The following is a 16,363-nucleotide window of genomic DNA, read 5'->3' as shown; positions in this document are numbered from 1 at the left end:
TGTTCCCTGGTGATTTCATTCTTAAGAGGCCTCTTTAATTTTAGTCCTTAGTTTCAAGAAGAAATAATGAGAATTTGTCATTGACAAGAAGGCTGCGTTTCTCAAATGTCATGTGAAGGATCCATTCCATAATTCATGTGCTGAGGAGTGTGGGTGTCAAAAGGAGGGTGTGTAATGGAGATGAGAAATTTCAGTTCAATGAAACTATTGGTATTAAAGTCAGCTTTACTTGCCTTCGGGACACTTTCTTGACCGAGATCACAGTGCTTTTTGCTAATTCATCCAGGTATCCAGGTAATTTTAGATTTTTGTGAGATTGTGATGGGTTATTGTTTATTTTTGTACAGTTTATTCCTCTTCCAGTGTGGACAGGGACTTGCAGAGTGAAACCAGAGCAGTGCTGACCAATTTCTCGTATTTGTCACTGCTGCGCCTGAAAGCCATACTTTTGTGTGTGTGTGTAGAAGAAGTGCTGCTGCTTCTTATCAGCCATGGGTTCTTTGAGTTGTGCTTGTATGATGGGATGCACATTGCTGTTGGTGTGCTGAGAAAGGGACCTTCTCCCTCCTTTCCTGTAGGACATGAGTAGGAGCAAATCTGCCTTTGGCTGTGGGGGTCTGAATGCAGATGGGGCTATTGGCTTCCTAGTTGTTGGACAGTTGTAGCAGACAGAAGGGGACTGATTGTTCTGCCAGATCTCCCCAGGCTGGAGGGGTCACCTCCTTGTGGTCAGCCACTACCTCCCTGCTTTGTCTGTTTTCCTACCCTTGGCAGAGTAAATGAACTGTTAGACTCAGTCTGAAGTGAATTAAGGAGCCACTTCTATGATTTTTCGTCTTGCAGTCAAGCTGAAGGTGTTACGAGCTCTGACAGAGCTGTGCTAATAGCTGAGCAGCAGCAATGAAGTTAGCATTGGTGATGGCACTGCAAAAATAACCTCCAGCAGTGAAGGTGCAGCTTTTATTTCAGTGTTTCTTCTTTCAGTCTTTCTTGTAAAGTGTGCTGATGTGCAGCTGCAGGAAGCTCCTCTGTGCTGTCAGTGGTCAAACCTGTCTGCCTGGGAGCTGCATGGGGCACACTGGTACTAGGGTAGGCTTGAGCTCTGTTTCAGGAGCCATTGCCTGTGAGTAAGGCAGGAGTAAGCAAATAAACGTTAGTTGTTGAATAATCAGTTTTCATTGGAGCTTCCTAGTACAGTTTACAAAAGCTGTGGGATTGAAAAATAAACAAACTTAATAAAAAATGAACTCAACTGATACAGAGCAGGAGCTTTTGATGCAACTGTGTCCATGTGTACGTCTGCAGGAAATGAGTCACATTCTTACAAAATCATCGGCTGAAGAATTTGTGGCTTTTATGACAATTCCCATTTTGGACTAAGTCAGATCTCTTCTTCTCTCTAGGCTTTTCTCAGGCATCAGGAATGTCTTCTGAGCCCACTTCATCTGCCTCGCAGCAGTCTCCCACCTCTCCACCCTCAACCGGTTCTCTCCATCTGCCTGAAACCCGCAGGGCAAGAGACCGCTCCCCATCGCCCATGAGAGGGTACCTCATTCCCAGCCCGCTGCCCACCCGACGGACCAGAACCTTCTCAGCGTGAGTATGGGAAACCTGCACTTCACAAACACACACCAAGCAAGTACTGAGGTGAAAGGAGTCAGTGGTGGTGGTGGTGGTGGGAGATGCTTTGGTATTTTCTTGTTCTCCAAGAAATTCTGGTGCTGCTAGACTTTTAGTCCAGATTGCCTGTAGTTTTTCAATGCTCTGTTTGTGTAGATGATGCTCAAAGTCTTTTCCACTCTTAAGGTCAGAGTTTTACAGGGAAGGGAAAATACACTGGGATTTTTCAAAGCAGAGTTTCTTGTCTGAAGCTTTGTTTTGCTTCAGTCACTGGGTTGTGGCTCTTGGGACCAGTTCCTGTTGGTGTTTCTTCATCAGCTCCATCTCGTGTTTTGACGTGACCTCTCTTCTTACCAGACCTGACCTTGCTGGAGGTTTTAGTTCTTTCAGTCTTGACACCTGTGCTACTGTCAGCCAGGTTCCATTTTAGGGATGCTCCATGACCCTGTCACTTTTCAAAGGGCTTGTTTCCTTTTCCTATTCAGCTTTCATATCTCCATCTTAAGATTGCTCAAGTAGACCTGTAAAAGAATATGTTGGCTTTCAAGGTATGAACCCTGGTCTCTGATTCTCTGAAATTATGAGTTTTTCTATAAAATGAGGTTTGTTGCTATTTGTAGTTATTTGAGGTAGAGATCCTACAGCAAAGTTGGCTTTCCTTGAGCTTTCCTGTGGCCCAGGTGGGGCTGTGCAGACTCCTGGGAGCCTCCTGCCCAAAGGGGACTCCTCCACAGCACAGCAGTAGAAGATAATGTTGCAAGGATTGGCCATTGCAGAAAAGTCTCAGTGCCTGTGATGGTCCTCCCAGTGAGGTGCTGACCCACAGAAGACAACGTGGGCTTCTTTCTTAATTTCAGTGGCCTTTGACTCAGGGTGTGAGAGTAGATTATGAAGCTGTCATCAGTCTGTTGCACAGTCTTGCAATTACTTCTGTGTAAGGGAGGCCTGAGTGAGACACTGTGGAAGTAAGATCTCAAACCCTCAGCTAGCTTATTTTGTGCCCCTTAATGTAGTTGGCCTGCTTTTTCCTTTTTGCTTCTTGCAGTGTTACCCAGATCTTTTCGTCAAGAGTTATCCTTGCAGATTTAAATAGCATCAATCTTGATGATGCTTTGTATTATGGCTTCTGTATTCAAAATGAGGCAAAAAAGAACAGCAGCAGCAGCAGAAAAATGTACGTGTTGTCAGTTCCAGAAGCCTTCAAATGCCCTAAACTTTGTAATGGAAATACATTGCTAAAAGGAACATAACTGACTTGATAATTGGGATTGCCCTTGAAAAGCAGTTCCAAACTAGATTGCCTCAGTGCCATGTTAATAATGAACTCGTTGTAATTCTTCTTAGCTGTTAATCCTAGTCTGAGTCCTACAAAACTAAAGAATTGGTTATTTGACTTCCACAGTTCTTTAATCATTAATTACTGTAGGAATCTTGCTGCATTTTGTTTGCTCTGAAAATCAAAATAACTATAATTTTACTTTTTTGTGTTGTTTTGTTTTTTAGTGTTCTCTTTTTATAAGAGGAGCTCTAAGTGAGCTCTGTCCCCAGAGTTGTATTGAAAAGATGAATGTGACAGGCAGTGGCTGCTTATTCAGTGGGATTATTTAATTTGGGTTCATTGCAAGTGTGGGGCCTTTTTCCCCACTGTACTTTATCTCCTTGAAAGCTGCAATTGAACTATAATGGTTTATTTAGGGCAGTGAGTGCTTTCTCTGTGTAACAAGCACTTGTGGAGTCAGGTGCAGCTTTACAGAGACGGAAATGAAATGATTTAGCGTAATGGAGACTTCTTTCTTTAGCACTTTCAACTGTATTTCTTTAGTGCTAGTTTGACTTAAGGCACAGAGCTGTTGCCACATTTTTTAATGATTTTATTTAGACTTCAGTAAACTTTAAGCATATGGGAAGTGATGTCAAAATTGCCACGATGCATGTAACCAGATGGCAACACAATCACTTACTGAGTTTGAAGAATCCCACTGAAGTCCTCTTATAACCTGCTGGATAGTCATGGCATAAGGAGGTCTTGATCTATTAATTCCTTTGTGTAAACCCTATAAGAAGCCTAAAACAGTTGGCTTTATTAATGAAAGTATTTGAGATTGCATCTCTGAGATACAACTCAGCATATTTGATGGGGAGAAGTATTTAATCACACAGTTTTCAGGATGGGTCATGCAAGTTGTTTTTCTTGATTGGTAGCAAGTCATTTTAAAAGACAGGTCCCATGACAGTGGAGAAGATCAATCTTGATCTTGATGTTTTGCATACCAGCTATGCTTTATAGCCTGATGGAGTCATTTGGAGGTGAAATGCTGACTTCACTGAATCCTAGTCTGGCAGGGTAACAATACACATGTATGCGGAAGGGGTGTGTGTATGTGTTTGTACATGACATGTGTACACATTATGCATTGCATTCTCTCTATACTAAGTGCATACCGATACTCCTAAACTCACGAAAGGCGTAAGATGCTTATATTTAGCATAGTGTCCAGAGGAAAATTTGGCAGGGTGATAGAGCAGATGGATTCAAGATGGCAGCTGATGGATTATAATGCTAGTGAACATCATCTTTATCTCCCTTAAAAAAGCTACAGGCAAAACATGGGCAATGTATGAAACTGAATCATAAGCAGTTGCTACAGAGGAGCGTACCCCCAGAGAGTATTTGGACCATTGTGCCCAATTGCTTAGCAGGTTCTGGCTTACACCCCCAGAACATGTCGCATCCATGCTCAGCAATGAACCACTCTTTTTGTGCTTTCTTCTGCAGAACCGTGAGAGCATCGGAGGGTCCTATCTACAAAGGTGTCTGTAAATGCTTCTGTCGCTCCAAAGGCCATGGATTTATTACCCCTGCAGATGGAGGGCCTGACATCTTTGTACACATCTCTGAGTAAGCTGTCTGGGTGGCTGAAAAGGCTGGAGCTTTGGTTTGCTTCAATTACTGAATGCTTTTGGTGTTTCAGATACAAGAATGGTTTATAACCTGTCACCTTTGCCTCAGCAAAGAGGAGTTACGCAGATGTTACTGGCAGCGATAGATTATGCTGTTCTTTTCCTGTATTACTGTAAATCTGTTGAGTTAACTGGAAGATGATCCTGTCAGATCTCTTGGAATAAGCTGTGTAGGTTCACCCAGGCCCAGAAACTTGAATTTACCTAAAGCAAATAATCTATGCAGTATCCAGTTTTAATTTAAAGATTTATAGCACTGAAAATTCACTACTTCTACTTTGCACTGCTTGTACTGTTATTAAACTGAAGGTTAATTGCCTTAGCTTTTAAGAAGAGTCATACTTTATTACTTCCTTGAATTTATCTAGTTTCAGTTTTGAGCAGTTTACTTTCTCTGTTAAAGGGTTCATTAGAACCTCCACTGTTTTGCCTTGAGCACACTGAGAGCCATCACCTCTGAATCTACCTTTTGATAAGCTAAACAGAAGAAGCTTTTCAAGTCCCTCACTGAGAACTCCTTTTTTCCAGTCTGAAACACCTTCCAGTCTCTTTTCTCAGTGTGCTGTAGAACTTAAATATAATTTTAAACCAATACATTGTACACATACTTCCAGTGTAGGGAGATGAAATCTCCTCCAGACTCCTGCTCTGTTTCTCTTTTTGTCCCAAAATCACATTAGCCCTCTTTTCCCTAGTCTTTTGCTGAGTTGTTTATCAGTTCTGACCTTGGCATCCTTTTCAGTGTCAGAGTTTCGTGCATCCCCAGATACGGGCTGGCACCCCCAGCAGCTGTATTTGCACACAAAAACAACACAAGGAGTTGTGTTTCCTTGTTCTTAGATGTCCAAGTCCCTGTTTAGTTGTACTGCAGCAGCTCTCACTGAAACAGGCTGTGCTGGACCAAGGGGTCCAGATCATGCACTGTGACTGCACTATCTGTTATTTAATGCTTGTCTGGTCTACAGGGTTTAGTAGGCAAATCTCTATTTGTTTCTAGATTGAGATGTTGCCCAGCACTGCGGTTGAAACTGGCCTTTGAGGGCATGTAGTAAGATTGCTCAATGTTTATTCTCCAATAACCTCTCTTAGATCTATGGCCAGTTTTTAGTCTATCTATTGTTTACAGTGTTGAAGCTGTATAATCCTTATTTGTTGTTTGGAGTGGTTATCCAGTGATAAGTCAACAAAAGCCTTACCAAAGTTGTTCACATTACCCCAGCTATCTTTCCTGCTTGTGTGTGTAGCATGTGGCCTTGGAGGAGCACACTGGCCTTCTTCCAGCTTTCTAAAACATTGCTGCACGATGGGCTCTGGGAAGCCAAAGATTTTTAGGACTCATAGGTGCAAATGGGCTCAGTAGTCCTACTCATGTGTTCAACCCAAGGAAATGTTATTCAGTATCTTCTTTTTCTTGCATCTAATACAAATGCAGAACTTCTGATTTCCTGACTAACTTAAAAGTAACATTTCTTATGCCACAATTAAAAATTTAACTGTGAACACCTAGTCTGACCTATACAGTTACTGATCAGCAGGGGCTTAGTTAAAACAGACCTCTCATGGAAACATGAATTTTCAGCCTTCTAATGAATTCTTTTTAAAGAACTGTCTATTTTCAGTCCTGTTTCCCCTCCCCCCCTACATTTTCTCTTCCAATTAGTTGGGTAAAATTCAGTCATGTGAAATTAGCCCTTTTAAAACCTTAGCGATTGGTTCACATTTTGTATAGACAAACAAAGGGGCATGCCCAATTACTCAGGTGTTTTCCAGTTCCTGTCCTGTGGCCCAACACATCTTTCTCTCTGGGCCCAAACCCTGGTACTTGATTCTGAATATACTAACTGCTTCTATCCTCAATCCCCCTCCAACCAGCTAGAATTCTTAGTGAATCACACTCCAGTGATCTTTGGCTATATAAGACTCCCGTTGTCTCCTATGGTAATACCCTGTATGACATTAGGAAAATGATTTTTTTTTTTTTTTTGTCTGCTGTGATTTTTGGTGGTCTAAGAGACCCCCTTTCACAGGAGTCCCCTCTTGTGGGCTGTGCTAGTTGGTGTATCGATCTTGAGCTTTCAAAAGGCTTTGACTGTGAGCCATCAGTAGGCTAGATTTGAGTAATTGTGCCCTGAGTGTGGTGTGCTGCTGTTCCCTTTTCTTTCACTCGCCCCATCTATCTATCCCAGGACACTATTGAATGAGTCACCAAGGTTGTAAAAGTTCCTGGGCAACCACACTTGGGTTTTGTTTTTTTTTTTTTCCTTGATGTATTTTCAGCATGTTTATTTTGCTGAATCACATCAAGTTCTCTGCTTGCTCTCACCCTCTCCCACCTGTGCCCTCAGGCTGCCTCTGCATGGGAAGGCTGGAGCAGATAAAGGATGAGGGGAAGAGTTGCTGCATGAGCAGGAGGTGATGGGCTCTGGCCCGCACAGGTACAACCTGTGGTACCATGAAGTGGCTTCATTTCAACCTAATGCTCACACCGGTGGGGAGCTGTTTCCATACACCATGCCGCAGTGCTCCCAGGCTTTCTCCAGTACAGCAGATCTCACAAGTTAACTGTAGATGAGAAGATTGGAGGGGACTTCTTCTACCCCATCTGCTGCTGGAATGCAACCATGCCTTTGGCAGATGCTTTATCCAGCCCACTCTTAACAGTTTGAGTTCTTGGTATCCACTGCCTTCCTGGGCAATCTCTTCCTGTCATCATCTTAGTTGTTTCTGATGTTTAACTGACATCTCCCCTTGCTTTCAGTATGGCACTTCACTACTTCTGTCTCTGCAGTTGGTGAAGGATGCCTTTCTTCTTTAAACCTATCATTTATGCATTCAAAGACCATTTTTCTTGCTCTTTCAGAAACATTTTGGTGAGGTTAGTTCATATGAATTTTGTAGGACTCAAGGATGTGCCTTATGCAACTCTGTAGGCACAGTTCTGCCCTTCTGAAGCCAATAGGACTTCTTTTCTACTGAACCAGGGCTGAGCCACTTTTTAAAATTTCTTATTCAGGTATCATCTCAGAACTCAAATTCAAAAATAGCTGATGTTTGTGCCTCAACCTGTTAGTAAAAGGTGTTATTATTGAAGTACTGAAGGTTTCAGAACATTGTGTTCTTTAATTACTCTGATTGTATTGGAATTGTTGGAAACAGCTTTTAGTGCTAGAGGGTGATGGTATCACTGTCTTAATTCTGATGCAAGGCAGCACTGGAAAAATGACTTAGTAATGCCTTCCATTTCAGTTTATTTCAGAGTGAATTAGAAACATTGCTCTTTATTAATGGGAGTTGCTTATTGCAGCAGCATTCTGTAACCATCACTGTGGCTCTGAGGACTTTAATGCCTCTGGTTTTCACAGTGTGAGTTTTGAGATACTGCTTACGTTTATCACATAATTCTTTTCTGCCTATATTGCTCAGTTAAACCTGGATGTGAGACAGACATCAATCCATTCGCTCTCTGTGTGGTGTAGGCATCTACTTGAGAGGTGAAAGAGAGTTGTTTCTCCTAAATCAGTTCTTCCTGAAAGCTAGGATTTCAGGAACATGGATAAAATGGTTTGCCGGTTTGAATTCAGCAAGTTCCTCTGTGTTCAGCACTAAGCCATGATGATTAGTGAAGGTTTTGAGCATCGGGACCAGGTGCAGATTATCTTGTAGGACCTATTTTGCAGATTAATATGATTTTAAACATAAAATTTTATGTTTATATTTTTCTTCCCTGTGCTTTGGGGGAGATGTAAGGTTACCCTTCAATGAAAATATCTTCCATAAAATGGGATGTTTTTTTCCTGTAAGTTTGCATTTAGTCTTGTAAGATAATAAAACTTACATGGCATTTCCATTTCTGTAAGTGGTCTAAAAATAAGGTCAAACTTGTGTCATTCAAAAGCTTCTTCACTTGGCATCCACAAAACTTTCAATTTCAGTACCTGTGCAAGACTTTAAGCTGGATGTGGATACATAGGCTTGTGGAACCTGCAGCAAAACTGCATTACTTTGAAGCGGATAGATAAGCATAAGAAATGCTGTCTGGGAATGCAGGTTTTAAACGTGTGTTTTGTCTCTGTGGCTGTGTCTGTTTTACTGAGTGGTGTGATCTGGTGGACAGATAAGAGCCAGATCTTGCGTTCTGGCCTGGAGATGTGTAGCCTGGCACCAGGCGTAGGCTCACTGCTGCTCCCTGCATTGCACACACAGTGCTGAGATGGTGATTCCCAATAATGTCTCTGGAATGCTGGAAGCAAAGGCAAATTCATGTGCCTGGAGTGAAAATTTTAAAAAGCCCTTTATGACACTCTTAGCAGTGACATGAGCTGTTAATGTTTTCATTTCTAGCAGCCTGTGTTGCGAGCCACTGTCACCTAACTGATGGCGTTATTGTAGCATCAGTGCTGAGAACTGTATCCTCCTGGATATCTGACCTCCTCACCTCCTCTGCTACCATTCCATAGTGGGACTGAGTCAGCTCTTGCAAATAGAAGCCAGGTTGGTTGTTGCTGAAACTGATTGCTCTGGAGGCTTCAGTTTCACTCTCTTGCCACTCTTCCTGTGGACGTGGGATATTTCCAGAGAGCAGACCGATAACCCCTGCAGTGCTTGCTGTGGAGGCCCTGTCTTGTGCTGCCTGTAGAGGCTCGTATCAGCTGCCTTCCAGGCAGGGTCCTGAGGGCACAGGCTAAGGTGGGTGAGTTGAGGTGGGGTCGGGTGCCTGTAGGGCTGATCAAATGGTGCATTTTAGAGCACTGCATAGGAATCCCAGTCTTCTGCTTTCCCACTGTATTTGGGAGTGGGCACATGACGGATATTCCTTTACTCTCCAGTCTTTTGCACTTGGCTGGGGCTTGGCCTGAAGCCTGTGCGCCTGCAAGGGCAAGGCAAGGAGGTAGTGCACCGGAGAGCAGTGACAAATGGATGACCACACTCTTGTTTTTTAAAGATTTTCTTTTGCAAAAGCAACTGATCTAATGGAACAGAAAAACCACATGCAGTGCTTGTGGGTTTTCTGCAGTACGTGGCTCCAAAGGGGAGAATGCTGCATTGCAGAGGCCTTCAGGCTGGATTCCCAATCCCATGCTTAATGATGGCTTTGGAGATTTGACATTACACTTCACCTGGGACACTGGCATGCAGTGCCTTTGGGTCCCTGGAGAGATCTGGCGTTTGCTGTGCTTTGCTTATGTGTTGTGACTGCAGGGAGTTACGCTTAGTGGAAATGAAGAGAGAACAAGGATAGCCTTTTCATAAAGGTTTCCCACACCCGCCAGTTGGCTCAAGAAACTCACATTGCACTGGTGCTTGCAGGAAGTCCAGCTTGCTGTGGTTGTTATTGTAGCAAAACCTTCCCAGGATCTCCACCTAAATCATACAAACTGTAGTAGGTCAAAGCCAAGAGTTACGCTCTACCTGCAAGCCAGGCAGGGGGCGTTCAAGGAGACTGTGACCACCTGAGGATGTAGGTTCCTCGTGGTTAGTGAGCACAGAACAGAACTGCCCTGGGCTTTGGTTTCCAGGTGCAAAAGCAGGTATGACTGTGACAGGATCCAAGTTGGATGCTTGCAGGAACAGGCATTTTCTGTACCTCTGAGGCCATGTAGGCATCTTGGGAAAGCTCTGCCTCTTCTGATCACCAGTTTCTTCCTCACAGTGCGTGGTGTGCTGAACTAGCTGCTGAAGGTACATGAAGAGCCGTAAATATCCCTGAACATGGATGCAGAAGATAACATCTAGAGATCTCAGCAGAGCTGACCAACAGGGTGATGCATGCCCTGTGCTGGGAGGGAAGTGCAGCTCCTGCCCTAGGAGGAGATCTGGGAAGATCTCTGCAACAGCACAAAGACCAGGGGCAATCGCATGGCAGAGACCTTGAATATTAACAGCTGGGTTTCTTCAGTATTTGGACCTCTTTACACTTGTCTGTCCCCATTATGAGTGTGACTGGTGGGTGAGAGGCAGCCCTGCTTCTGCTTTGCCTGATGGCCGGCTTGATAAGGTCATGGCTTGGCTTTGCTGATACATGCTGGACCTGTCAGCTTACCCCAGCACTGCATTCAGGATTAGTAACTCTTAATAGTTCATTATTCTGTCATGTCCTGCTGTTTAATAGAACTATGGGTTTCCTGGGCAGTGTGTTAAATCAGCTTTAAGAAACCCACAAGATAATACAGCCCATTGATCCATGGGATCCATGCAGATCCAGCAGCATGGTCTGATCCACGGCAGGCTTGTTGACCAGCAAGGCTCTGAATTCACTGCAAACTCTTGTTCAAAAATGTTCCCATGTGATTTAGTCTTTGTCCCAAGAGGTTTAACTAGAGCCCTGGAATATGAATAGCAGCTGTGAGAAGGAAGAACTAGAACATTCCTTATTTAGCTAATTTCCTCATAACCTCCCAGTTCCCTAAAAATAGTGCACGGTAAAAAGCTCCCCCATACCACACTGGTGCGGAGATGGGAAATGGGAGTTGCTGGATAATCTAAACCTCACTCTATTGTGTCTCACTATGACACTAACATCAGGAAAGCATTTCCTATTTTTAGCTTAATTTGTTGAAGTATCTTAAAGTTCCTGGATACATAAATATCCATTATTTTACATAGAAGATGCATATGAATCTCTTAAACGGCAGTGAAAATCTCCGTGATCTTCTAGGTCAACATTTAATATATAGCTAGGGTAAAAGTAAAAAAACCCAGAACAAACAAACATCTAAAAATATTTACTCAATCTATAACATCAAAAAAGTCCATGTTTAACTTCCTCTACCAAATTATCCAGGTAGCTTATATTATATAGTGAGTGGTGGTTGTAGGCTGAATCTGTTCCAAGATCTCAGTTTACTTTCTCTGATCTTTTCCAGTTCATTCCCCTCCCAGGCTTAAGGCAATTGCTTCCTCATGGAGGATCTTCTTTGTGTAGGGCTCTGCCTCCAGTGCCATACCCCCTCATCACCTTTCAGTGCTATTGTGTTGTTCTTTCTTGACACCACCGGAAGTACTGCACAATCTGGATGTTGTTTGTTCCTGCTCCTAAGCCTCAGGTAGTGAAAACAATGCTGGAGTCAGTCTGCGTCTATCCCAGAAGCAGCATTTGGTGGGCAAACACTGTGCTGGGAGCACCATTCACAAACAGGTTTACTCAGGCTGCAAATTAAGACCTTTGTCCTCTCACTTTTCACATGCACTGGGGGCAATGAGTTAAGAATCTCATGTTCAGTAGCTACCAAGAATAACTGGTAATCAGAAATCTGAAGGAAACAAAAGAATATTTGATCTGTGGGAGGAAAGTTTAAAGACCAAATGCATGAAATGAAATTTGAGCTTTCTGTGGCCACAGCCTTTTTGTGCTGTGTAAGGATAGGCTTGGTCTTGATGAGGTAAAGTCACCTCTACAAACTTGAAAAGAAAGAAGACAAATTAGGGGATGAGAAGAAGCTATGTTGGGGTTGAATCAGGTTTTATTACAAGCTTCAGCCTCCTGTAGTGTCAGCTTCGATAAGGGAAAAGCCAAGAAAGTATCTCGATGCCCATGGCAGGGGGGTTGGAACTTTATGATCTTAAGGTCCTTTCCAACCCTAACTATTCTACGATTCTATGCTGTCAGTGTAATGCTTGGTCCTGTAAGAAGTGCTTCTTCATGGAGAAAAGTTTACCTTCCTGGGTAATGCTGTGCAGATTTGGGGGCTGATGTGAGCTGTTAAGAAGGAATGGGAGTAATTAACCTCATGATTCAAGCTTCAGAAATTCATGTAAGCAAATGCTTGCTTTATTTTCTCCTGTGCAGACCAGGGGCCGTAGACAGTACCCCAAACAGTCACATAATAAGAGCTGAGGGGTGCAGCAGGTTTCACTTATAGCTGAGAGTGCGTCATCCAGTCCGGCCTGGTCCCTTTGCTTCTGCTTTCCCTCACTGCAGGCTGTCAGATGTTAGGCATCCCATTTCTGTGTGTGTATTGATTCACTTGTTCTTACTTTCTTGGAAAAAAAGGACCATTTTGGTTACCAGTACACCTATAACCTCTTTCTTACCAGAACCCATTCTGGTATATATTCATACTTCAATTTTAAACCAAAGTGACCCCAACAAAACACCTGTCTGTTTTAGCACTCAAGCTGTATTTCTTCCTCACTGGACTTTGAAGATTGAAGTGATCCCTAATTTATCTCTGTTTCTCAAGGAGCTTAAAGCCCTGTCTTTGTCTATTGGCACGTGTTTGGTGCTTCAGGAAACAGTGAGAATCCACTTTCTTTCTGCATTAACCAGACCTACTGATATCTTTTACAGATTTTGGATATATATTTTGCTAACTGCTTCTCATCCTGTTTTACAGGAGCTTTTAAGGAACAAGTAAGGTTCCTGTTCATTAAAACAGCTTTTCAACCAAACATCAGATCCCTTCCTGGGCAGGGCATCCATTTCATTTGATGCTTGTAAAGTGGTGACTCACAGCTCACTACTTGCTGTGCATGTGCATCCCCTGTGCAGCAATCAGAGGCCGTGCTTGGGGCTGTGAAATGGGTGGCTGTAATACCCAGAGGAGATGCTGCTCTAGTTCGAGGCCCATGTAACTGCTCTGCCTGTGCTCCCTGAAACACTGTCCGTAGCTGGCCTCTGTGCTCAAAGCCGCGCGAAGAAACATGTTTCATTACAGCTTGTTCCAGTGGCTCAGCTGCACTTGACTCAGTGTAGACTTTCCACTTCAGCTCATGTTGTCTACCTTCATTACATCTGAGCTGGGAAACGTTTCTGCTCACTGTTCTGCTAGTACCATGTTTCTTTGTACAGCTAAAACGTCTGTGCTGTATTGCCTTCCACTGAAAGATGCTATCTTGCTCAGATGGGACTGACATCCTGCATGGGTTGTCATGTGAGTTACTGCTCATGGTAAAGTGGTTTTAGCTCAGTAACAACAATTTGTTTGGCAACCAGGGATCTTTGAAGAGATTCAAGTGGGAAAGATGGTGTCATTTTCTAATGGCGCTCCTATTTTCACTCATGGTTTGACCTTCTCCTGTGTCTCTTCTTGGGGCTTCATGTCTGCTTGTCAGGCTCTGAGACAGCGCAGGTAGCATCTTCTCATCCTTGCTTGAAATCTTCTGTTTTAAGTTGAGGTAAACTGCACAGAATTTGGTGGCAGATTCCTTTGGCAGTAAGAAAAGATAAGCTAATGTCTGACAGTAAGTACTGGGTGTGCACCCCCTCCACACCTGAAGAAACCTTAAACCTGTTAGAAAGGGGGAAAGTGGGGTATAATGAAGGCAAAAATTAAAGAAGACAGCTGCAGCAAGACTCTAGATGTGGGAGCTTCAACACAGCCTGTCCAGTCAGATACAGGGCTGGGCTGACAGCTTGGCCTGGAGACTTTGGAAGTAAGTAAAGGTCAGTGGTGTCAGCGTGCGTGGGGAAGAAAGGTCTGTGAGGTCTGGTGAAGGAGGCTTGAGCATCTTGGGTTTTCTTCTGCTTTCAATTTAGTGCCACTTTCCCAGGCACTGCTCTGAAGAGTTCAGCTTAGTACGTGCCCTCTTGGGTCTGATTCCTGCAATCACAGGCAGCTCTGGAGTAAGGGTGTTTAGTCCAAGGAAATCAAGTCTGAAGGACATGTGTTACAAGCCACAGGCCTTGGGAATGCCTTTAACTTCTCATAGCAGGTTTTAGATCCATATTTGGATACAGCAGCAAACAGTAACTTTTTTCCAAATTTCCCATGGGAGAAGTTACACTTATGGGTCAGTTTTTGCTTCCCTTATGCATGCCTGCTTACCCTGTCTCATCCTTGAGTATAGGCTGCTTCTGCTCAGCCACAGCCCGATGCACCAGCTCCCGGAGCAGCAGTGCACAGCAGACGCACAGGTCAGAGGGGAGCAGAAACAGAGGCAGCCCTTAAAGGGAGAGGGGTGTTGGAGAGGCAGCGCAGGAGATGGAGCTGAAGAATTTTTGCAGACAGCAGAGAGAGGCAAAACCTGATGTGAAACTGATGCAGGCAGTGAGGGCCAGTATAGTTATCTCCTGTCAGTCCTGCCAGTCCTTCCTGCAATAGAAAAGCTGTAACAAGAATGGGTCATAAGGCAAGAGTGGATTGAAGGGCAGTGGTGTAGTCTTAGATCCCAGAAACAGTTGTGGGGTAAAATTCCTGGTGGTGTGAGTATGCTCCCAGCCTGCTCCCAGTGAAGGCAGGTAACGCACCCAGCGGTGTCTGCCCCATTTCTGACCTAGAAGACTTGTTTTCTTCTTTTGCCCTGACCCCATACCTTGCTCCCAGTGTGACAGAGGGTACACGAGCAAGTCAGACCAGTTGGGCACCCAGTATAATTTGCAATTAGTGTTTATCTGTTCGCATAGACAAATGCTGCTGAAAACCACAAGCAATCTAGAGCCTGCGTTGTAAGAGGAGAGTTGGAAGGCATCTCTGCCTGTCTGCCTTCATTGGAACATGCTGGGATCTTTATTAAAATGCTCTGATCTTGACTGCAGGGGTGGAAGGGAGGCAGGATGTTACCCTTGGCAGTTGTGTCTTGTCAGTACGCTTGCATTTCCCCGTCTCTCCAGTAAGGACTCACGGTAAGGAATGCAGGGTGTGAGTCCTGCAGCATCCCATGTCCTCATGCTGGAAGAGGCTGGGTAGGAGTGAGCGACCCCTGGAAATCCTCTGGAGTGCGGGGGGCAGTTCCTGTGGTGCAGTGTGTCACCGAGCTCCTTTCAACATTCCTTGCTGTGAAAAGCCCCAGTTTGAAAAAAAACCCCGTTTTGTTTTCATCCTCCAGACAAACTGTGTGGTGGTGTAACCCAAAGGTAAAGTAATGCCTGGCATGCTGCAGTCCGTCTGCACCATGAAACAAGACAAAGGGGGGGGGAGGGACACGACGACCCCAAACAAACCAAACTTCAAAAGCTTATGCGAGTGAATAAAATAAAACCCACACCAATTTCTCTAGTTTAAAACCACAAACCTGAAATGGAGCGGCAGTGTCAGCCCTGCCCTCTAGTACTGCTGGCGAGGAAGAGGCAGCTGAAGGGTTCCCCGTGGGGCTCTCCGAGGCTCGTTTTTAAGCCATGCTGAGTGGGGAGTTATTTGTGTGTGGTGGTGTTCATAGCGTTTTCATAGGATTCTGATGCAAGGCGACAAAAACCAACTTCAGGCTGTGGTGGAAGGTGGGCTCTATAAAACCCCTGAAATATCTTGATAATAATTGACATAAAAGATAATTGTGATAAGAAATTTAAGCTGCAAAAGAGCATTGTTGTGATTTATGATTAACTGAAGCTTCCCCTCCACAGCATCGAAGGCGAGTATGTTCCCGTGGCGGGCGATGAGGTCACCTATAAGATGTGCACCATCCCCCCGAAGAACGAGAAGCTGCAGGCAGTGGAGGTGGTGATCACCCACTTGGCTCCTGGAACCAAGCACGAGACCTGGTCGGGGCACGTCGTCAGCTCCTGAGGTGCCCCAGAGGGAGCACAGTCACTGCTCAACACCTGGCTGCAGTGGACCTGTGCTAAGAATACCTTGTGTGTTGTGCAGGGGGAAATACTGCCTTGTCAATAAAGCAGAAGCAGGCCAGAATTAGTGGTGTTACAGCTGAAAAAACAAAACAAAAGGCAATTCAAACGCTAATGAAAACAAAATTTAGAGCAATGTGTTTACAAAACTGTATTTTAATGAGAGCTGGTGTGTGCTTGGTGGAGGAGGGGAAGCTTGGGGTTTCTCTTTTATCTCGTGAGCTGGTGCCAGGAAATGCCCAGGGGACTCGAGGAGAGGTTTGGAGGAGAGCTTTGGCCACG

General features: G+C 44.3%; 1 protein-coding gene across 1 annotated transcript in view; it reads left to right on the top strand.

Annotated features, from left to right (window-relative positions):
* CARHSP1 (calcium regulated heat stable protein 1) overlaps positions 1–16,145 on the top strand; it is a 33,381-nt gene extending 17,236 nt beyond the window's left edge. Inside the window, exons 2-4 of the mRNA XM_057406650.1 lie at positions 1,404–1,596; positions 4,397–4,519; positions 15,860–16,145. Coding sequence (XP_057262633.1) covers positions 1,424–1,596; positions 4,397–4,519; positions 15,860–16,022 — 459 coding nt within the window. The 5' untranslated portion in view covers positions 1,404–1,423 and the 3' untranslated portion in view covers positions 16,023–16,145. The remainder of the gene's footprint in view (positions 1–1,403; positions 1,597–4,396; positions 4,520–15,859) is intronic.
* The last annotated feature ends 218 nt before the right edge of the window (positions 16,146–16,363 follow it).

This window comes from Pezoporus wallicus, unplaced genomic scaffold (genome assembly GCF_028554395.1).
Source record: "Pezoporus wallicus isolate ANWC-B61680 ecotype Strahan unplaced genomic scaffold, APGP_CSIRO_Pwel_v1 contig_6155, whole genome shotgun sequence".
In the NCBI taxonomy this organism is placed as follows: Eukaryota; Metazoa; Chordata; class Aves; order Psittaciformes; family Psittacidae; genus Pezoporus; species Pezoporus wallicus.
This window is presented reverse-complemented; position numbering and strand designations above follow the sequence as displayed.